The 23,136-nt window shown below is 40.6% G+C and overlaps 1 protein-coding gene and 1 pseudogene across 6 annotated transcripts in view; both read left to right on the top strand.

The window, feature by feature from the left end:
* Positions 1-23,136, top strand: part of OPHN1 (oligophrenin 1) — a 271,254-nt gene that overhangs the window by 189,396 nt on the left and 58,722 nt on the right. For all 6 annotated transcript variants that reach the window (XM_053666516.1, XM_053666511.1, XM_053666513.1 and 3 more), the window contains exons 17-19: positions 3,327-3,385; positions 4,548-4,653; positions 19,614-19,773. In XM_053666516.1, coding sequence (XP_053522491.1) covers positions 3,327-3,385; positions 4,548-4,653; positions 19,614-19,773 — 325 coding nt within the window. The remainder of the gene's footprint in view (positions 1-3,326; positions 3,386-4,547; positions 4,654-19,613; positions 19,774-23,136) is intronic.
* LOC119054633 (transcription factor BTF3-like) lies at positions 8,966-9,464 on the top strand (annotated as a pseudogene).

Here is a 23,136-nt window from a genome sequence, read left to right as displayed (position 1 = left end):
GTGACCTTAAAAAGGTTCTAGAACAGTGAGGGAGGCAGACAAAAGACAAATAATTATACAAATATAACCATCTATAATAGGGGCTCTGAAGGAAAGGCACAAGGTATTGTGGAGGCAAGGAACAGGAAGACCTGATTTATTCTGCTTGTTTATTTGAATGAAGATTTGAATTATAATGGAAGGCAACTGTGGGAGGCTGCTCCAGACAGAACTGAGCATGCAAAATCCTGAAATAAGAGGAAGGAAGACTGCTTGAAGTAACTCCATGCACCTTTTTATAGGTGGAGTATTGAGTGTAGAAGGGAGGGAAAGATATGTATTGGCCATTTCATGCAAGGCCTTATAGGACATTATAAGAATTGGGGTCTGGCCCTGCCGGGTGTAGCTCAGTCAGTTGGCCATTGCTCCACAAAGCAAAAAGTCATCAGTTAGATTCCTGGTCAGGGCACATGCCTGGGGTACAGGTAGGTCCATGGTTGGGGTGGGTGAGAGGCAACCAGTCAATGTTTCTCATATTGATGTTTGTCTCCCTGTATTTCTCCCTCCCTTCCCCTCTCTCTAAAGGTAAATAAATAAAATCTTAAAGAATTTGGGCCTGGATTTATCCTAAAAGGAATGGGAATATATGGGGGTAGGCAAAAGTAGGTTTATGGTTGTATGTGAAACAGTTTATTCTTGTACTGTTACTTATTGTTTATTGTATTATTTTCCATACCAACAACTGTAAAACTACTTTTGCTCACTCTATATTGAAACATGTTAAGCAGGAGATTCCATGATGAGATTTGTATTTTGAAAAAAAATAGAGGTCATATTAGAGGGAAACAAAATAGGTGCAGGTGGAAACCTATTAGCAGGGTATTGCTGTTAGGAAATCCAGGAAGGACACTGTGCTTCTCCTTGGATGAGGGATAGCACGGGGTGTTTGTAGAAATTAAGTGTAGTCAGGAGAGTTAGCTCTATCTTTGTCTTAACCACTATTCAGCACACCTGAAACTAATACAAAATAATACTGAGTATAAGCTGTAGCTGAAAAAACGCTTAATTACAAAAAGATATTTGGGGAGTAAAATTGGATATTAAGCTACGGGAGATAAAATAATGACTTCCATGTTTTTGGCCCACACAACCAAATGATAGTCATAAATTTACTGATTTGGGAAACACAAGAAAAATACTAGATTTGAGGTGACAAGTTAGGTTTTAGATATGTCAAATTAGGATGTCTTTGAAGAAAGCAGGACAGGATCTTAAACAGGCAGTTGGAAGTGGGAAATACAGAAGAATGAAGCTCAGTAAAGAGTTCTGGGCTTGAGGTAAAAAAAAATTGAGAATCATCAACAATGCAGAAGATATTTGGAGGCAGGGGCTTAGATGAGATTGCTTAATGAAAAAGATACTTCACCCTCTTCCAAACCAAACTTCAGTATGTGAAGTAATATATGCACCCTGTGTCTACTTAATCTCCCAGTTTGCTCTTTAACCCTTTGCATTCTGACTCTCAGCCTCTCTGCTCCATTGAAGCTGCTCTTGTCTTCGTTGCCAGTGACTCCCTCAATGCCACACACAATGGGCAATTGTCGGTCTCTACCTTATTTGACCTCTTTGTATCATTTAAAGCTGATAGCAGCCTGGTTTGAAACTTTCTCTTATTTTGGAGTCTGCTCTATCACTTGCTTCTGGATTTTCTCCCACCTCTTTGGCCATTTTTGGCAGTCCTATTTATTTTTGACCTTTCTATCTGCTGTTTCCCAGGCCTCTCCTCTCTTTTTACTGCACTGGAGGGATGGAAAATTTAAATATTCACAGGAGTCAAGACATGTTTAAAATGAGTGTGAAATAGACTACTTTCATATTAAACATATTGCACATGGAACCTTTATTTGTATAGCTATCCCTTTGTTTATATGTAAACAGCAATATTTACTTCCACAAATAACCATATCAGCCCAGTGCAGCCATATCTTTCTGTTTTTTTTTCAATAGAGGCAAAAAATCTGGATTTTTTTTGTGAAATATCTCAATTTTGCATATTCTGGTGACTAATTGAATTCCATTTCCTTTTTTATACACTATTCTGCACAAATAAATGTTGAAAAGTCTCACGTAGCTTTCGGCAGCCAGATAGCCACCTCTCCTTGAGCAGAGATCTGTTCTCATGGTTTTAACCACTCTCCTAGGTTCATGATTTTTCTGTCTGCTTCTCAGATCCAGAAGGTCAGTCCATCCATCTTCCTAAAAGATAGCTCCCTTCGGCTGTCCTGGTGGCCCCTCTCACTTAGCTTCTCCTCTTCCCTCAGAATCAATTTCTGTTCTACCCAGTCACCCAAGCCATATTACTCTTTCTATCTTTACTGTCTTTCAGTAACTCCCCTAATCTTTTCTTTCTGTCCCTAATGCCACAATTTTTATTTAGGCCTTTAATATCTCTCACCTGGATTACTGTAGTCATAACCATTGCAAACAGTATAGCATAGTGACTAAGAGTGTGGACTTGAGGCAGACTGCCTAGTTTTGCACTTACTGGCTGTGTGGTCTTGGACGAATTACTTAACTTGTACGAACCCCAGTTTCCTCATCTATAAAATGGAGATATTAAGAATATCTACGTTATAAGGTTGTCATGGAGATTATATGAGTAAATGTATATAAATCACTTAGAACAGTGAAGAGTTTCTTATTATTTTTAGTGGATCCCTTTCTTTTTTTGAGGCACCCACCACCTCTCTTTATATTATCGTCACAGTTGTTCCATTGCATTGCAGATTTTGTATATGTCATTGTCCTCAGATAGACAGTTACTTCCTTAGAGGTTTGGACTACATCATATTTACCTCTGGATCCCCAATATTGGCACAGTGCCATACACAAATAGGTGCTAAGTTATTATTATTTTATTTTACTAAATAAACCCATTTGAGCCTCAGTTTCCTCCTCTATTTGCATAAGTGCTATGCCACACAGGATCATTGGAAGGATCAAATGAGAGAACAGATGTGAAAGCAACTAAGCCACTATCAAATAAGAAAGACTTCACAGTAGCGCTCAGGGGGTCCACTTGGAATTTTGCAGGATTGCTCTGTGCCTGTTTTCATTTGGGGGAATGAATTGAAGACCTTGCTGAAGGCCTCAACCCATACTTTCTCAGGGCTTCTGTAGAATTACTAGCAAATAGGATTCCTGAGACAAAGTTTTGGTTGCAGAGGACGGTATGTAGTCACACTAAACTGGGGCTCAGAAACCTCAGCCTTGATACCCACAGAACTGAGAATTTGAGGCCTGACTACTCCCTTCCCAAAGGAACTTACAGTCTTCATTAATTTCAGGAATCTTTCTGAACCCGTCATGACCTATAGACTACATAAAGAGCTGGTCTCTGCTGCCAGTAAGTATTGATGTTATCAGTTACTTGTGGTGTCCTGGCTTCTTAATACCCACAGCAGTAAGCCTAGAGAACTGCTGAGGGAAAGTAATGGAGGGGGAAAACACACACAGAGATTTTATTCACTGCGGAATGAAAGTATTTGTGCTTGCTGTCTCACATATTGTACAGTTTTTCATAAGTCATCGTTAGTTTGAGGGAACTGGCTACCTTGAGGGATGTGACAGGTGTGAGGACTTGATTGATTGATTGATTGATTACACCTCTTCCATCCTCGGAAGAGCACTAGCTCACACTGCCAGGGGCCAGCACAGCGGTTGCTGTTTCAGGTTGTTTCCAGCACTTTGCCTTTTCTAGTGCTTTTCAATCAAGTTGTGAATCAGTGATCCTAATCTGTTCATTGCTAGGGTTATGTTTTCTGGATGTGAAAACTGCAGGTGAAGGTGGAGAGGTGCATGGGAAATAAGGCATCAAGAATCATCCAAAAAGTTGGAAGCTGAAGAAGCATTAAGATTTTTTGGCCGAGGCCCCTGTATAAGCATTTCTACTTACTTTGATATGACCCTTCTCCCACCTTGTGCCTGTGTGCTGTACAGGAGAAAGAGTCAGGGGACTTGTCCTCATATAACTCTTTGTGAGGCAAGACACTTATGATCTTTGAGCCCTGTTAGTGATTTTCTTAGGAAACAAGAGGCAGGAGCCATACCTGCCAGTACCACAAGGATGGCGGGTGGGCAAGGGTTTCCATCTAGAAATTTACATGTAGAACGTTAGGAGCAACCTGCTGTACCCCGAATTCTGAATGCCTCTGAGACAGTCTTGTCCTCTCTTCTCATCTTTCTCCTCTCTTCTAATCCCTTCATTTTTTCTAGGTCTGTTTCCTTCTTTTTACTTATCTTTCTCCCTCTCTCTCTCTGTCTCTCTTTTGCCTTTTGGTGTCTCTCTGTCTCTGTCTGTTTCAGTGTCTTGTGTCTTAGAATATTTTTGCCATTGTGTTTCTGTGCCTATCCTATTTATCTCTCTCTCTCTTTTCATCTCTGTAACACTCTCAGTGCCTCTTGTTGTTTATGTTTGTGCCCATGTGCGCAGGTGTGTGTGTGTATGAGAGTTTGCTTGATCCAATTGGCCAGAAGGCAAAACTCTCTCTGTCTCTCTTCTCTCTCAGAGTCTGACAACCTGGATTATCGGCTAGGAGCGATTCACTCCTTGGTATATAAGCTGCCAGAAAAGAACCGGGAGATGCTGGAACTTCTTATAAGACACTTGGTCAAGTAAGTAACTCCGGGACTTAAGGAAGAGTTTCCATTAGAGGACTGGCCACAGGGTAGCTCTGCAAACAAACTGCTTGTCATCTCCTAAGTTCTAGCCATCAACTCCTTCATCCTGGGCATGCTGCATGCTCTGTAAAGAAGGTGATTTTGCCTGTATCTATGTCTATATCCTTCCAGAGTCACTGAGCATCTCATTTGAGGGGTTGTCTCAGCTGGGGGACAACTCTGGGTAGACTGGGCTGAACAGAGGTCTTGTTCTCAGATAAATGTGGTTTCAGATTCCAACTCTACCACTTATTTAGCTGGCAAATGGTAGGCAACTCTCTCTCAGACTATTTGGTCATCTCTAAAATGTGGAGACTATTGCCTACCATGCAACAGGATTGCAGTGTGGATGTGAAGGACACAGGTAAACTGCATGGTGCATAGGTGGTCTTCAAGAAATGGAAGTCATTGTTCAGATTATGGTTGACTCCTTACTTGAGTGTGCCAGGCCCCGACAGACAGCAGCATTCTGCAGAGTAGGCCTGTTGATGGGCTCTAAGTTGGGTGGGTGTAAGGGGCGCATGTGTTCTACTGTGGTGCTTCCCAGCCAGAGGGCTCAATAGCATGAATGAAGATGAATTTACTCAACTGATAAAGGGCCAGCTGCTGCCTCTCTGGAAGCAGTATGGTGCCACAGAAAGCACTCCATCCAAGAGTCAGCAAACCCAGATCCCAGTTTCAAGGCCATTCTTGGGATCATAAAAAATAAAGAAATGAGACAACAAGCTTAGAAAAAATGTATGCATTTTAAGTGTATTTAAGAAAATAAAGCTATCCACACACTTGCAAAAAACCCCACAAAAACCCTGTGATGATATGCTTTAACCTCATTTGGAAAGGATCCAACACTGAGAATTCAGGCCATTGGTGAAGGCGAGGGTGCAGGCCAGGTGACCCTCTGGGCCTCCCTCTGTGATAAATCCTGCTCACTCTGCCTCACTGGGCCTCTGGCTCCCTGTGATATAATGAGATATCTCTGAGATCTGATCTGGCCCTGACATTCTTCATTTTTGATGAGTATGATAGACACTAATGTAGATAAATAGGCAGAACTGACAAGAGGATGGTTTTCATATTTATTGCCAATGTTTGCAATTTAGGCAAATAGAGGCTATTAAGAGACATTTTCATTTGAAAAAGTTGTTGGTGATAATCTCAGGAAAAGCACAAAAATCAGCACATGAGCCATTTGCGTGTTAATTTGAAGTTTCCCTGGGGGAAACAGACTTTGTGTTCAAGTTCCAGCTGTAGCACTAATTGGCTGTGTGACCTTAAGAAAGTTCCACCTCCTCCCTGGGCCTCACTTCATTCATCTATAACATGAGGGAACTGGAGTAACTAAATCTTAAAGGGTTCTTCCAGCTCTGATTTTCAAAGAGTATGAATACGTGACAGGAGGCAAGGATTTGGTTGGGGACCCTTCTGTTAGCAGTGGGTGAGCACTGCTTTCCTCCATCTACCCAAGTGGTTGGCTACCTGCCTAGCTTTAAGGATCTTGGTCCCTAAAATCCTTAGAGTAAAATGAACAAGAGACAACACAAACATACAGGACACAGAAATAGAAAGATAGATAACCTGAAACACTTGAAAAACTGCTCAAGTTCACTTATAATAAGACAAAAATGAAATTAAACCTCAACCATCTATTTGCAAATCCTAAGGCTTGTCTGCATTATCTGTTGCTGAGACTTTGGGACACCAGGTGCTCTAATACATTGTTGATATTAATGCAATGCACACCTAGAGGAGGAGAATTTGGAAATATGTAACAAATCCACATATTGTTACCCTTTGACTCAGCAATACCACTTCTAGGGCCTCTACTTTGCAGACACTTCTACAAGTGAAAAAACAACATATGGACAAGGTCCATCATTATAGCATGATTTTTAATAGCAAAAGATTACAAACAACATAGATGTTTGATAATAAGGGACTAGTTGAGTAAGTAATGGTATATTCAAATAGTGTGGTATTTACACAATCATATCAAAGAATGGAAAGAAATCTATTGACATTTTTTTTGTAGTGATTCCCAGGATGCACTACAAATTTCCAGCATGTAAAACAGACAAAAACAACAACAAAAGCCCAAGATATAACACAGGGCATGTAATATGCTATCTTTCTTGTAAGAAAAAGACAGAAATAAGAATATATAAGAATATGAACACATATTTTCTTTCTTTTGTCAAACAAAGCACAGTAAGATAAATAAACTGATGACTCAAACTGCTAACATATTTAACAGATGACCCAGCAATTCTGCTTCTACTGAGGGTAAATGGAAACATATGCCCCCATAAAAACTGGTGCACAAATATTCATAATAGCATTATTCTTAGTTGCTTAAAGGTAAAAAACAACCCAAATGACCATCAAGTGATGAATGGAGACATTAAAAAATGTCATATAAACATATAGTGGAACATTATCCAGCCATGAAAAGAAATAAAGCAGTGATATTTGGCTAAACCTTGAAAACATTATGCAAAGTAAAAGAAGCCAGACACAGAAGACCACATATTATGTGATTCCATTCATACAAAGTATCCACAGTAGACAAACCTATGGAGACAGAAAATAGATCAGTGGTTGCCTCAGGCTGGGATTTGAGGACATGGGAAGAAATGGGGACTAGTACCAATGCTTATGGGTTTTTTTTTTTGAGTGGTGAAAAGATGCTAGAATTAGTGGTGATGTTTACATAAATCTGTGAATATACAAAAAACATTGAATTATACCTTTTCCCCATCAAAATGGTGAATTGCATGTTATGTGAAATAGATCTCAATAAAGCTGTTATAAAAACAAATCAATAAAACCAGTTACTAAAGGGGGAAGGTGATAGAGTGAAGTGGGTATGGAATGAGGTTGAGATTCCTCTAAGTCCACCTCCTTCTGTGCATTTGACTTTTCAGCCATATTGATGTTTCACAGAACCAAAAAGTAAAATTTAATCAAAAGTAAAACATTACAAACCCTAAAATTGAACACACAAGGCAAACAAATCTAAATGTTTATGAAACTGATAATATAGACACATAGAGAAAAGTTATTTCAACTAACTTATTAGCACAGTTCTCTGACTCATTTTTAATGAGATTTATTGTTAGGCAGAACTGCAAAAAATTGTAAGCATCTATCAGTACATTTATTAGTACTATAATATTATTGTTATAATTTGAAACTATTACATATATATATCACAAGAATAAAGCAAAAAAGTTACTAAATTAATATTATCAGATGCTGAGATACACAGTATAAGAAAAAGAGGTAAAAAATACAAATTTTAAGATATAAAGGAAAAAATTCTATAATGGTAAAGTTGAATTGAGCATGCCTATACAAACTCCCAATTTTAAAACAAAGCAACAAAAACTGTGAATCAGTCCTGAAGTGATTCTATCCAAAAAAGCAAGATAATGGGTACACATAATGCCCTTATCTTTGTTTATAAATAACATTCCCTTGTCTAAAGGACCAAGACTTTTTAGAGCAATGGCTGAGGTCAGCTCTGGGGCAGTGAAAATACAGGGAAAGCCTTGGATAATGTGTGCCTTTGTAAGCAAGGAACAGCTCAAGAACTAATAAGTCTGTCACTCACAAGAACACAGGAACCTATATGAAAAAGCTGGCGCTGATTATATCTGGGGGCATTCTGAACATCAAAAATAGTAAATATTGTCCTGGCTGGTATACCTCAGTGGATTGAGCGCAGGCTGCGAACCAAAGGGTCACCAGTCCTATTCCCAGTCAGGGCACATGCCTGGGTTGCGGGCCGGGTTCCCAGTAGGGGGCACATGAGAGGCAACGAATCACACATTATGTTTCTTTCTCCCTCCTTTCCCTGTCTCTAAGAATAAGTAGTTGAAATCTTTAAAACAAAAAGTTCTTTATTAAAGAAGAATACAGCTAATAAATGTGGAAGGAATGATAGAAAAACTCTTGCTTTGCAACCTCAGTGTCCTAGCTCTTTTAGGAATGGATGGAAACCACTGGGTAAAAGATTGTTGAGGAACAAGTTATTTACATAGTTTTAATGTATCACCCACAGATTACTTACTAACTACAAATGGAAAAGTGTAGCTTTACAGCGAAGCTATCTAAAAATCACCATTTTCATTAACTGATCAAAATTAGCATCGCTGAGCTGCCATCCTGAGTCCCCAAGCCTGTGCATGCTTATTGTCATCTGGTCTACCCAAGACCCCCTGAATGCCAACTGTAGTCCCCTTCGGAGCCCTGCTTCCTCTCCAACAAGATGAAAGAAACTATCCTGAACCAGCAGAAACTTGCCAAAGTGCAGACACGAGTGCGTACTGGTGGGGAAGGGGCTGCTCGTATTGTAGAAAAAAGAAGGTGGTTCACAGAAGGGCTGCAGCGCGTGATAAAAAAAAACAAAAACTCCAGTTCTCCTTAAAGAAATTAGGGATAAGTATTATCTCTGGTATTGAAGACATAAATATGTTGCAAACGAAGGAAGAGTCACCCGCTTTAACAGCCCTAAAGTTCAGGCCTCTGGCAGTGAACAGTTTCACCATTACTGCCATGCTGACACAGAGTGGCTGATGGAAATGCTGCCCAGCATCTTAAACCAGCTTGGTGCAGACAGTCTGACTCGTTGAAGGGGACTGGCTGAAGCTCTGCCCAAACAATCTGTGGATGGAGAAGCACCACTTGCTACCAGAGAAGAGGATGATGATGAAGTTCTGGATCTTCTGGGCAATTCTGATGAGGTTTCCAAGAAAGAAGCAAACTGACTGTAGTCAGTTTCCTTTTTTAAAGGTCTTATTTATTTGTCTGTTTGTTTATTTATTTTTAAAGAGGGGAAGGGAGGGAAACATCAATGTGTGGCTGCCTCTCGCGTGCCCCCACTGGGGACTTGGACTGCAATTCAGGCATGTGCCTTGACTGGGAATTGAACCAGTGACTCTTTGTTTTGCAGGCTGGTGCTCAATCCACTGAGCCATACCAGCCAGGACAAATATTGAGATTATTTTTGTGATTACATGTTGCAATATATTTAGTGTGTGGCCCAAGACAACTCTTCTTCCAGTGTGGCCCACAGATGCTAAAAGGTTGGATAGCTCTGTTGGCTTTGTGAGCTCTATGGACTCCATCACAACTACTCAGTTCTTTTGCAATAGAAAAGCAGCCATTGTTAATACGTGAATGAATGGATATAGTTGTGCTCCAGCAAAACCATATTTACATAAGCAGTTGGAAGGTTGGATTTGGCCTAAGAGTCGTAGTTTGATGACTTCCTGATCTATACAAGTAGTTCTTTTGTGGGTATCAGAGTCACTTGCAGGGCTAATAAGCAATGCAGACACCAAAGTTAGAGACGATAATAGGATAGGGCTCTATGTTTTTACCGTGTTCCTGATCTCTAAGTTCCCCCCCCCATGTCTTTTTTTTTCTTGTAATTTTTGAGTTAAAGAAAATAGGTCATTTGTGTTTTAAAGTTTATCATAGTTGGATCAAAAGCCTTGCTCTCATTCTGGTTCTTTTTTTTTGTGTGTGTGGTTTTGGGGGAGGGGTGTTATTTTGTTTGTTTTTTGCTGTGTAGAGTGGGGAAGGCAAGCATACTTAAGAGATGGTTTTGTGCTCTTCCAACAGTAGATTCATAATGTGTGACTGTCTTTTCTACCCATTATTTTCAAGAAAATGACTTAGATTCAATGAAAGACAGAGTGGGCAGTCCCTTTATATTAGCTAAAAACCTTCTCATTTTACAGATGAGAGAACATATATGAAGGGATGGAAAAAGAGGCCCAGAGTCACACAACACATTAATGATGGCACCAGACTTGATGAATTTATTTAGTTTTTATTGCTTATTAAGGTATAATTGACAAATAAAATTGTATATATATACAATGTGAAAGCATCACCACAATAAAGCTAGTTGATATCTCTATCACCTCACATAGTTACCGCTTTCTTTCTCTCCCTAATTTTTTAGGGAGAGAAAACACTTTACATCTACCGTCTCAGTAAATTTCATGTACACAATACAGTATGTTAACTGTACTCACATCACTGTACATTAGATCTCCAGAATGCACTCAACTAACATAGCTGAAACCTTGTACTTCTTGACATCTCCGAATTTTTCCCTCCTCCTCAGCCCCTGCCAACCACCATTATACCCTCTACTTCTGAGAGTTAGACTATTTTAGATTCCACCTGTTAGCGAAATCATGCAGTATTTGTCTTTCTGTGTCTTTCTTATTTCACTTAACGTAATGTCTTCCCGGGTCATCCACTTTGTTGCAAATGGCAGGGTTTTCTTCTATTTTAAGGCTGATTAGTGTTTCACTGTGTGTGTGTGTGTGTGTATATATATATATATATATATATATATATATATATATATATATATATATCCATGTATCCCTCTGTAGATATATATCCATGTATCCCTCTGTAGATATTTAGCTTGTTTCCATATCTTGGCTATTGGGAATAATACTTCAAGAAGCACAGGTGTACAGATATCTTTTTGAGATGCTGATTTCATTTGCTTTGGGTATATATACCCATAAGTGGAATTGCTGGATCATAAGGTAGTGCTAGCTATAGGCATTATAATTTATGACCCTTCCTCTAAGCCATTTAATCAAAATTATTTTTTCCTAAACTGAAGATTTTTGCAACCTCCACCTGATACCCATTTCTTTGTTTTAAATTTGTACATTTAAGAAGTTATATTCATTTTCTGTAGTTCCTATGACACAAGAATTTAAGATTTCTTTGCTGTCAAATCATATTACAAGGTCCTCTCTAACTCACTATTCACAATTGCTTTGTTTGGTTTCATTCATCTTATTAAACCACACTTTGGAGTGGTTTTGGAGTGACTTAAGCCTCTTAGTAGTATTCACAATGTTATCTGAATAGACACTTCTCCAGGGAGAACATACAGATGGGCAGTAGACACATGAAAAATGATCAACATCACTCCTCATCAGAGAAATGCAAATTAAAACCACACTGAGATACCACTTCACACCTGTCAGGATGTCTACCATTAATGAATCAACAAACACCAAGTGCTGGTGAGGATTTGGAGAAAAGGGAACCCTTTTGTACTGTTGGTGGGATTGCAGATGGGTGCAACTAATACAGAAAACAATATGGATTCTCCTCAAAAAAATTAGAAATGCAATTGCCGTATGACCCAGCAGTCCCACTCCTGGGAATATATCTGAAGAAACCCAAAACATTAATCCAAAAGAAATATGCACCTCTATGATTATTGCAGCATATTATTTACAATAGCCAAGATTTGGAAGCAAACCAAGTGCCCATCAGTAGATGAGTGGATAAAAAATCAGTGGTACATTTACACGATGGACTATTACTTAGCCAAAAATGAAATCTTACCATTTGTGACAGCATGGATAGATGTAGAGGGTATTATGCTCAGTGAAATAATTCAGTCAGAGAAAGACAAATACCATATTATTTTACTTATATGTGGAATCTAAAGAATAAAATAAACAAACAAATAGCAACAGACTCATATATACAGAGGGAACTGGTGGTTGCCAGAGGGGAGGGGGTTGGGGCATTGGGTGAAAGAGATGAAGGAATTAAGAAGCACAAATCAGTAGTTACAAAATTGTGACAGGGAAATAAATGAAGCATAGGAAAGATAGTCTATAATATTGCGATAACTAGGTATGGTGCCAGGTAGAGTATTGGAAATATCAAGGAGAACACTGTATAGAGTATATCAGGTCTGTTCAAAAGGTATCCAGTCATGTACTATGAAAAATAGAGACATTTATCAAAGAATATGCAAGAAACACTGCACATAGGGCAATGATATAGTCCCCTTCAGAGTAGGCACCTAGGGACCTCATACAGTTCTCCCAATTGCCATCAGCTGCCCTGTTGTATTTTTCTGAAATCTTTTCCCTTTCAAAAGTGATTCTAGGTTTGGGAAAAGCCAGAAGTCACGGGGCACCAAATCTGAGCTGTAGGGGGGTTGAGTCACCTGGGCGATTGAATATTTCACAAAAACCTCTGCATAAGATGTGATGCATGAGTGGGCACATTGCCGTGATGAACCTGCCAATCACCATAGCTGCAGCATTCTGAATTATTCAAATAGTTTCCATGGAGAAATGTTCAAGCTTAGTGCAAAATTTGATGCAGAGTCTTTGCTCTACTCAGACAATTTAAATGCAATGGCCACACAGTACATGTGCTAAGTCAATGGCATCTACCGTGCACCACTGACTAGTACAGTGAAGTTGTCATTGTTCACACATGCTCATTCCAGCCCAGTCTTGGCTTCTAGGTTACATCTGTGTTACACATACCATTTTCATTATATTAACTAACAATAGCTGGGCTTTTTCTGGAAAGGTGGTATATAATTGTCTAACTACTAAGCTGTACATCCAAAACCAATACTTAATTTCAGAAAGAAAAATTAAGGTTAAAAAAAGAATGAGTAATAAAAAGAAAGATATCAAATGCAAAGAAATCTCCTCAAAGAACAGGATACCTTCAAAATCTCATAAGAAGGGAAAAGTAACTGTCTTAAGACATAGGAATCGCCCTCAGAGAAATAGAAGGTGAGTAGAATTTACAGGGGTCCCTATATGGGCTTCAGTTCCTTGAGAGGAACTAGGCAAGCAGGCACTGGGATCTGATGGAAGAATGTAAGACTTGCAGTTCCACAGATGTGGGTTTATATCCCTGTGTTGCCATGTATTCATAAATCTTCTGACTTTGATGAAGTGCTTTATCCTCCACCATAGACATAGGCTTCTGAGATAAAATACTCCACCACTTGCAGTTGTGAGAGTTAAATGAGCTCTGGCACATTCAGCTAAAGGAAGTTACTTTCAAAGCTCCCAAAAGGAGAAGAGCATCGGCATCTGTTGGAAGCTGTTGTTGCTAGTTTAGCCATTCTGGATCCCTTGGTAACAGCATGGAGTTCCTTTTAAAATGTAACATCTGAAACAATTCTGTCAGTAAACAACAAAGGGTTAATTTCAGAAGTATTTAAACTTTTGAAGGGGACATATCAACAGTTCAGCAATACCAAAGGCCTGTGAATGGTTGCTGTTCATTAACATCTGAATAGTGCACAGACTTAGACACAAGTTTAATGGGCTTCATTAGGATTTGTCTAAATATTCTGTCCCTGTCAATTACCCACTTAGTGACAAGAGCCTGCTCATTAATTGGGTCAGTCCTGCAGGGACTTTGAAATGGGTGGGTTTCTAAAACAAATCTTATTTTTCAATTACAGTTGACATTCAGTGATATTTTACATTAGTTTCAGATGTACAGCACAGTGGTTAGACAATCATACACTTTACAGACTGATCCCCACAATATTTCCAGTACCCACATGGCACCATACATAGTTGTTACTGTATTATTGACTATACTCCCTATACTGTACTTTACATTCCCATGACTGTTGTGCAGCTGCCAATCTCTAGTTCTTAATCCCTTTACCTCTTTCACCTCGTCCCCTATCCCCAACCCCTCTGGCAACCATCGATTTGTTCTCTGCAATTACAAGTCTGTTTCAATTTGCTTGATTCATTTATTTTGCTATTTAGATTTCATATATAAGTAAGACCATAGTATTTGCCTTTCAATGACTATTTTACTTAGCATATCACCCTTTCACTCCAACCATGCTCTCACACAGTAAGATTTTATTCATTCTTACGGTTCAGTAGTATTCCATTGTATATATGTACCACCACTTGTATTTCATCCACTCATCTATTGGTGGGTACTTGGGTTGCTTCCAAATCTTGGCTATTGTAAATAATGCTGCTATGAACATAGGGGTACATATATACTTTTGAATTAGTTTGATTTCTAGTTTCATACTCTCGTGGTCAGAGAAGGTAACTGATATGATTTCAGTCCTCTTAAATTTGTTGAGATTTGTTTTGCAGACATAGAATGGTCTGTCCTGGAAAATGTTCATTGTGCAGTTGAAAACAATGTATATTCTACTACTTTGTGGTGAACTGCCCTGAAAATAGCAATTAAATCTATCTGGTCTAAAGTGTCATTTAAGCCCGCTGTTTTCTTGTTTATTTTCTATGTGGAAGATCTGTCCATTGTTGTCAGTGGGGTGTTAAAATGTGTACTATGATTGTACTACTGTCACTCTCTTCCTTTATGTCCATCAAGATTTGCTTTACATATTTAAGTGCTCCTATGTTGTGTGGATAAATATTTACAAGGGTTATATCCTCTTGTAGGATTGATCCCTTTATTATTATGTAATATCCTTCTTTGTCTCTTACTATAGCCTTTCTTTTAAAGTCTTTTTTTGTCTGATATATAACTATTGGTACCCCCATTCTTTTTGGTTTCCATTGCCATCTTATTCTTTATAACTATGTTCCTCTGTGTTTTTCTTTTTCTTCTTAAAGAAGGCCCTTTAATATTTGTTGTAATACTAGTTTGGTGGTCATGGATTCCTATATACTTTTTCTTGTCTGGAAAGCTCTTTTATTTACCTTCAATTTTAAATGATAGTTTTGCTTTTGGTAGACTAGTATTGGTAGAGTAGTCCTTGCTTTTCCTCACTTTAAATATTTCATGTCAGTCTCTTCTGGACTGAAATGTTTCTGTTGAGAAATCAGCTGACAGTCTCAAGGGAGCTCCCTTGAAGGTAACTATCTTACCGTTGCTGCTTTTGGGATTGTCTTTGTTTTTATTCTTTGCTGTTTTCATTATGATGTGTCATGTTGCCAGCCTCCTTAGGTCCACTTTGGGAATGTCTGTGCTTCCTGGATTTGTGAGCCTTTTTTTTCATCAGGTTAGGGCAGTATTCAGTCATTATTTCTTCAAATAGCTTCTCAGTCCCTTTCCCTCTCTTTTCTTCTTCTAACATCCCTATGATATGGATATTTTTGTGCTTGATATTGTGCCAGGGGTTCTTTAAATCATCCTCAGTTTTTTTAATTCTTTTTTCTTTTCATGTCCTTTTTCATGCTGTTGAGCATCCTTATAACCATTGTTTGCAACTATGTGTCTGGTACTTTTCTTGCCTCCATTTCATTCAGTTCTTTCTCTGGAGATTTCTCCTGTTCTTTTGGTTATGCCATGTTTCTTTGATATCCCATTTTGGCTGCCACTCTGTATTCAGTAGATCTGCTGTGTCTTCCAGGATTGGTATTGGGGCCTCATTTAGTAGGTGTCCTATGGGCCCAATTGCTCAATCTACCTGTTCACCTGAGCTGGTTTCTTGTGTGGTTATATGAGCCCTCCTGTTGTAGTTGAGTCTCGATTGCCCTTTGCCTATCTTGAGGTTGACCCTCAGTCTGGCTGACTATGAGGATTGACCATTGAGCCCAATGTGGCAGTTGCTAGGCAGACCCTGACTCTAGAAAGTGGATTTTGTCCCAGCATGGTCTAGTGCAACCATTCCCAACGTATTTTGCACCAGGGATAGGTTTTGTGTAACATAGTTTTTCCATGGATGGGGGTGGGGTGGGGTGGGAGTGGGAAGGAGTCAGAAGGCAGAGCTCAGGTAGTAATGCAAGCAAAGATCCGCTCACTCGTTCACCACTCACCTCCTGCTGAATGGCCTAGTGCCTAACAGGACACAGACCAGTACCAGTCTGTAGTCCAGGGGTTGGGGAACCCTGGTCTAGTGACTGGTTAGTTCTCCCTTTGGATGTACTGCCTGTACAGCTTATCAGGTCATACTGTATTGTGGTCTGAAACCAGCCCCTGGGTATGTTGATTCTGGAGGCTCTTTGGGGGGAATCTGGTGCAGGTCAATGTCAGATTCTTCTTTTTAGGAGCCACTCTTACTAGCTGTCTGTGCCAGTCCTGGGTGTATGTGTGAGGGCCCAGTTGTGTATTGAGGGCCATCTGCCAGCAGTACCAGGCCTGGTGCATGTCTGCAAAAGTCCCACGGCACCCCAAGTCCTTCATCTACCTGCCAGCTGTCCACTAACCTCAGTCTTGAAGTAGCCTCATGCGGTACATAGTTTGTATGAGGTAGGTTATCAGTGAGTCACCACGTAAGACCAAGTGGTGTTCATCAGTTTAATACAGATTCAAAATACATCAGTGCTGGGTCTGAGGCCATTCACAAATTCTCATAGTATACCGAGGTCAGCCACCACCTACTTGGGTCCTGTCAACCTCTATGGTGGAATCTGGTCTAAGGGAGTCATTAGAGTCGAGCCAGTAGAGTTCAGAGTGGGCAACAGCAAATTAAGATTTGGCCCATTGAGGGAGGGCTTTGCACAGGAAGATGGCACTTGCCCTAAAAGCCACACAACTCAGCCTCTCCCTGTGTATCTCTGGCACAGCCCCTGCTCCCTGAGCTCACCTGTAATTCCTCAAGGTTTTTAAAAGGACTGACTGCATCACAGGCTGAGGCAGGCTGTTGCTGGCAGAGCCCACAGCTATGTGTGACCTGGGCATAGGGCAGGACCTCTGGGAGTCATCAGGATGGGGCTAGAGTAGCTCCTCATACTAATGCCCCATGGGTCAGTGGTCAACCCGGAAATGATGATATCCATGGGCGATGTGGGAAAGGGACTCAACACGTGGACTTTGGTGGGTATCTCTCCAGCCCTCTCCTTGAAGCCACACAACTCAGCCTCACCCTGTATGATGCTGACAACTTCACCAGAGTGTATGGTGAGTGCCAGTTAGTGAAATTTTCTGTGCTGTCCCTTTTAGTGGATGCCTGGGTTTCCAGCATTCTTCTGTGTCACCCAAGCAGATTTAGTCTCTGCTGATTTTCACAGGCAGATGTCATGTGGGCCCCTCTTCTCTTAGCTGGTGCTCTAGACTGGGGAGCCTGGAGTAGGGGTGGGACCCTTCCCTCCTCAGAGGGGACTTCTGCAGCTGAGATATCCCTTTGGGTTCTCAACCACCTCACATGGATGAAGGGTCAGTTCATTTTGCATTTCCACCCCTCCTACTGGTTTCTTTCTGGTCTTCTGTACATCCTTAATCTTACAACTTCTGTTCAGCTAGTCTTCAGAGGATTATACAGGTTGAATGCTCTGAAATTTAGTTGTAATTTGGATGTGGGCATGGAAGGTTAGTGCAACTTCTACTTACTCTGCCATCTTGGATGGCTCTTGATCTGGATGGGTTTTCAAAATTAGTGTTTGTCATGGGTTGTCTTATCTCCTCACCTCTCTTCCCTCATAGGTATTTTTAAAAGATTTTATTTATTTATCTTTAGAAGGGAAGGGAAGGAGAGAGGGAGAGAAATATCAATGTTGCCTCTCGTGTGTCCCCTGCTGGGAACTGGCCTGCCACCCAGGCATGTGCCCTGACTGGGAATCGAACCACAATCCTCTGGTTTGCAGGCCTGTGCTCAATCCACTGAGCTACACCAGCCAGGGCCCTCATAGCTATTTTGACCAAAGAACAGCACATCCTTTACTTTGATGCCTCCAGTACTATTTGAAAGAGCAGTAGAGACATTCAGGTCTATTAAAAATAATTAATTGACCCTGCCTTGTGTGGTTCAGTAGATTGAGCACTGGCCTGTGAACCAAAGGGTTGCCAGTTCAATTCCCAAATAGGGCACATGCCTGGGTTGTGGGCCAGGTCCCCAGTTGGAAGGCATGTGAGAGGCAACAACACAAAGATGTTTCTCTCCCTCTCTCTCTCTCCCTTCCCCTCTCTGTAAAGATAAATAAATAAAATCTTTAATAATAATAATAATAATAATAATAATAATTAATTGGAACCCACTTTGTGCAAGGCACACATTCTTGGAAGTTGTTTACCCCCTAGTGGGAGAGGCAGGTAATAAACAAAAAATTGCAATATACTCTGCTTTCCGATGGTGTCCTTCAGTCAAGATGAGGACAGTGGGCTGGAATGGCTCTGAAGGAGATACCAGGTAAAGTGAGTCTCAATGGACACAGACATATTCTTTAGGTCTAGGAGGAGGGAACATTTTAAGCTCAAGGAATGCAAAGACATGGAGCTTGAAACAACATGGTTTAGCCAGAAAATCTGACCTAAGCAGTACAGTATATGAAATGTCCAAGGTCAGCAGTGCCTAGATGGAGACTCCTGGAGAGGTAGTAATAGGAGCAGATACTTCTAATGGGTTATTTCCAGGATACCATGCTAAAGCCACTTAGGTCTATTCAACAACCCTCTGAGGTAGATACTATTTTTGCAAATAGAAAAACTGAAGTCCAGAGAGTTTAGGTCACTAATAGTCACTGTTGCACAGCTAATGAATCACTCATATCAGTTTCAGAGCCCAAGTCATAGAAGGCCTTAATTGCTGCTTTCATAAGAGTTTGTCCTGTCCAATTAAAAAACAAAAACAAAAAGAGGACACCAGCAAAGGAAAATTAACCAAGGAGGTAACTAGGGATCAGAAAATGTGGGGTTAAAGGCCCTGTTGGACTTTGGCTGTTTGTAACTTCAGGCAAATATTTTTCCTTCTTTGGACTTCTGTTTTTTCATCTGTAAAATAAGGACAATATTAAAGGGCTAAGCTTAAGAATCCCTGTTAGCTATTTGAGTTTTTTGCTTCTGGAACTCAGGGTTGGAAAGGACCTGGATTCCTAATTGATGAGGCTGGTATACACTTTATGTACTTTTTTCTTCTTTATATACACACTATACCTCTTGCCTGGAATGTCATATTGCTTCCTTCCTTCCTTTCTTTCCAAATACTCTCTAACTGTAGCCCTACAACCTGCCTCTATTCTACAGTACTACTAAGTTACCTATGTCTCACTTTGGCCCCTCGGTATATAGTTCTTGTGTTCTTTGCTAGTTGATTCTTCCCATCTTGGGCCTCTTTTTCTACGTTTTAGTTTCACTTACCCCCTATGTCAACTAATAGTCTCGGTTACATGGGAATCCTAGAGAAAATCTTGTTAATCATTTTCTTTCTCTTTTGGCAGTGTATGTGAGCACAGCAAAGAGAACCTTATGACCCCCTCCAACATGGGGGTGATCTTTGGTCCCACGCTGATGAGAGCTCAGGAGGACACTGTGGCTGCCATGATGAATATCAAATTCCAGAACATTGTGGTAGAAATCCTAATTGAGCACTTTGTCAAGGTATGTATTTCCTGTCCTTGCCATCACTCCTCCAGATGTGTAACACTTTTCCTTAGCCACCTTTTAGAGTTGTGTCTCCCTTCCTGGCTCAAGTTGATAATGGGAGGACATTCCATTATGGCACAATGACATTTAATAGCATTTCTGCCCCTGTGAAATTCATTTATTCAGCAAATAGTGCTTGATTATGTAACTATTTTATTACCAGACACTATGCTAGATAGTATAGGAAGAAAAATATCACTATCTACATTTACATTTAAAGTAATTATTGATAGGTATGTGGTTATTACCATTTTAGTATTCATATTTTTATTTTTTAAAAATATTTTGTTTATTTCTTAGAGAGAGGGGAAGAGAGGGAGAAAGAGAGGAAGAGAAATATATACATTGATTGGTTGCCTCTCATACACTCCCAACTGGTGATCTGGCCTGCAACCCAGGGAATCAAACTGGTGACCCTTTTGATTTGCAGGCTGGCACTTAAACCACTGAGCCACACCAGCCAAGGCTGTTTGTATTTTTTAATTTTTCCTCTTCTCCTCCTTTCCTCCACCTCCCTTCCCCTTTTTCCCTCCTTGTCTTCTTCCTCTTCCTTCTTTATTCTTCTTGTCTTTTTAATAATTCTTACAATATTGGTTTGGAGGTGATGGACTTCATTAGCTTTTTCTTGTCTGAGAAGCTCTTTTTCTACCTTTCTATTCTAAGTGATAGCCTTGTTGGTAATAGTAATTTTGGTTGTAGGTCCCTGCTTTTCATCACTTTGAATATTTTGTGCCAATCCCTCTGGCCTGCAAAGTTTCTGTTAACAAATCAACTGAGGGTGTCATAAGAGCTCCCTTGTATATAACTATGTGTTCTTCTCTTATTGCTCTTAAAGATTCTCTCTTTGGATCTGGGTTGGTGGCTCAGTTGGTTGGAGCATCATCCCATACACCAAAGTTTGCTGCTTCCATTCTCAGTCAGGGCACATACCTAGGTTGTGAGTTCAATCTCCAGTTGGGGTACATATGGGAGGCAACCAATTGATGTTTCTATCTCACATCAATGTTTCTTTCTCCCTTTCTCTCTAAAATCAATAAACATTTTTGGATGAGGGTTAAAAAAAAGATGATCTCTTTGTCTTCAACTTTTGGCATTTTAATTTCAGTGTGTCTTGGTATGGGCCTGTTTGGATTAATTTTGTTTGGGACTCTCTGTGCTTCCTAGACTTATATGTCTATTTCCTTTGCCAGAATAGGGACGTTTTCAGTCATTATTCCTTCAAATAGGTTTTCAGTCCCTTGCTCTTTCTCTCCGTCTGGTACCCTGTGATGTGATTATTATTATACTTGAGGTTGTTCCAGAGATCCCTTAAACCAGAGCTCCCCAACCATTTGGCACCAGGGTCTGTTTTTTGCACTGACTGGTGGCTGGGATGGTGGGGGGGGGACAGAAGGTGGAGAGCTGGGGGAGGGAGGTATAGGAGGCAGAGTTCAGGTGAGGTTCACTCCCTCACTACCTGTCACCTGCTATGGGGGAGTAGCAGGTAGAGACAGGAGGCAGAGCTCAGAGGAGCTTCCCTTGGGCCCGGTTCCTAACAGGTTTTGGATTTGTACTGGTCCATGGCCCAGGGCCTAGGGAACCCTGCTTTGAACCACCGTGAAATTTTTATTCTTTTTCTTTTTGCTGCACTGATTGTTTTTGCCTACCTTATTTCTAAATTACTGATTCAGTCCTCTGCTTCATCTAATCTGCTGTTGATTCCATCTTATATATTCTTTATTTCACTTATTGTATTTTTCATTTCTGATTCTTTCTTATGGTTTCTGTCCTCTTTTTTATGTTTATCATCTCTTTGTTGATATTCTCACTGAGTTCATTTACTCTTACTCTAAGTTCATTGAGCAACCTTATAACCAGTGTTTTGAATTATGTATCTGGTAGATTGCTTGCCTCCATTTTGTTTAGTTCTTTTTCTAGAATTTTGTCCTATTCTTTCATTTGGACATGTTTCTTTGTCTACTCATTTGGGTTTTCTCCCTGTGTTTGTTTCTACATGTTAGATTGATCTGTTATGTTTCCCAGTCTTGGCAGTCATTCCCAGTCTTGGCAACTACTATTATATAGTAGGTGTCCTATGGGGCCAAGTTGTACAGTATCCCTGGCCACCTCAGCTGGGTACTTTAGGGGTGTCCTTCTTTTGTGGGTTGTTTGTGTCTTCCTGTTGTAGTTGGGCCTTGATTGCTATTGGCACATGAGTGGATGGAATTAATCCTCAAGCTGACTGGCTATGACTACAGAGGATGAGTTATCATATAGGGGCAGACCGTACGGAGTGGGATTTGCTTTAGTGGTCCTCTGGTACCTGTTGAGTTGGCCTTTTGGGTGTGCCATTGTGGAGCTAATTGGGTGGTGCCCTGGTGTGTTCTGAATCCAGTCAGTGGGTGCGTTGGCACCCCTCTTGGGAGGGGTACTAGTGCAGACCTAGGTCAGCTTCTACCTATGCTGGTCCCATGTCCACACAGTAGGAGCTACAAAGTGATCTATAGTAGCAGCTGCCTATGCTGGGCTTGGAGACACCTGGGAGTGCTTATGCTGTGAACTGAGGCCAGCTGTCATGACTTCCATGCTGTGGGCTGAGGCCAGCCTCTTATGAATAACAGCCACAGAAGGAGGTTCAGGCTTGTGCATCAGTTAGATGGAGTGGGTTTTCAGGGTATCACCAGGGTGAAGTGAGTTTGATGGAGACTCAGATTTGGTAACCATATGTAGGTTGGGTTAGGGGGAGGGTTCAGCAAAGTGAAAATGGCATCTGCTCGCCAGCTTTATTGTGGGAGGGCTCAACAAAAAACATAATGTCAGAGAGAGCTGTCACTCTAGTCCTGACCTGAAGCCAGACAGTTTTAGTTCTTCCTCCTATGTCTCTGACACTTTTCGACCTGCTTCCCCAGTGCTAAAACTTAGAGTGTATCTGTCAGCAGGTAATTCCATGTATGGACCCTTTAAGAGGACCATATGGGACTCCAAAAGCCCTCCATCTCTCCCAGAGGGAAGCCTCACTGATTTTCATAGCAAGATGTTGTGGGGGAGTCCTCCTCCTGGCATTGGTGCCCCAGGATGGTGAGCCAGATGTGGGGCTGGGACCCCTCCCTGCTTGGGGCAATCCTCCACAGCTGAGATAATCTTCCCACATCTTAATTGCCACACATAGTTGTGTACGCAGCCTATTTTGCATCTATTCCCCTTCTATGAGTCTCGCTACATTTTTTAATGTCCTTAGATATGAGTTCTGTTTGGCAGCTAATCTTCAGGTGATTTGCAAGTGTGGTTCTGTATTTTAGTTATACTTTCAATATGGTTGTGGGAGGAGGCAAGCCTAAC

This window comes from Artibeus jamaicensis, unplaced genomic scaffold (genome assembly GCF_021234435.1).
Source record: "Artibeus jamaicensis isolate MK-2021 breed Jamaican fruit bat unplaced genomic scaffold, CSHL_Jam_final contig_457, whole genome shotgun sequence".
NCBI classification, from domain to species: domain Eukaryota; kingdom Metazoa; phylum Chordata; class Mammalia; order Chiroptera; family Phyllostomidae; genus Artibeus; species Artibeus jamaicensis.
This window is presented reverse-complemented; position numbering and strand designations above follow the sequence as displayed.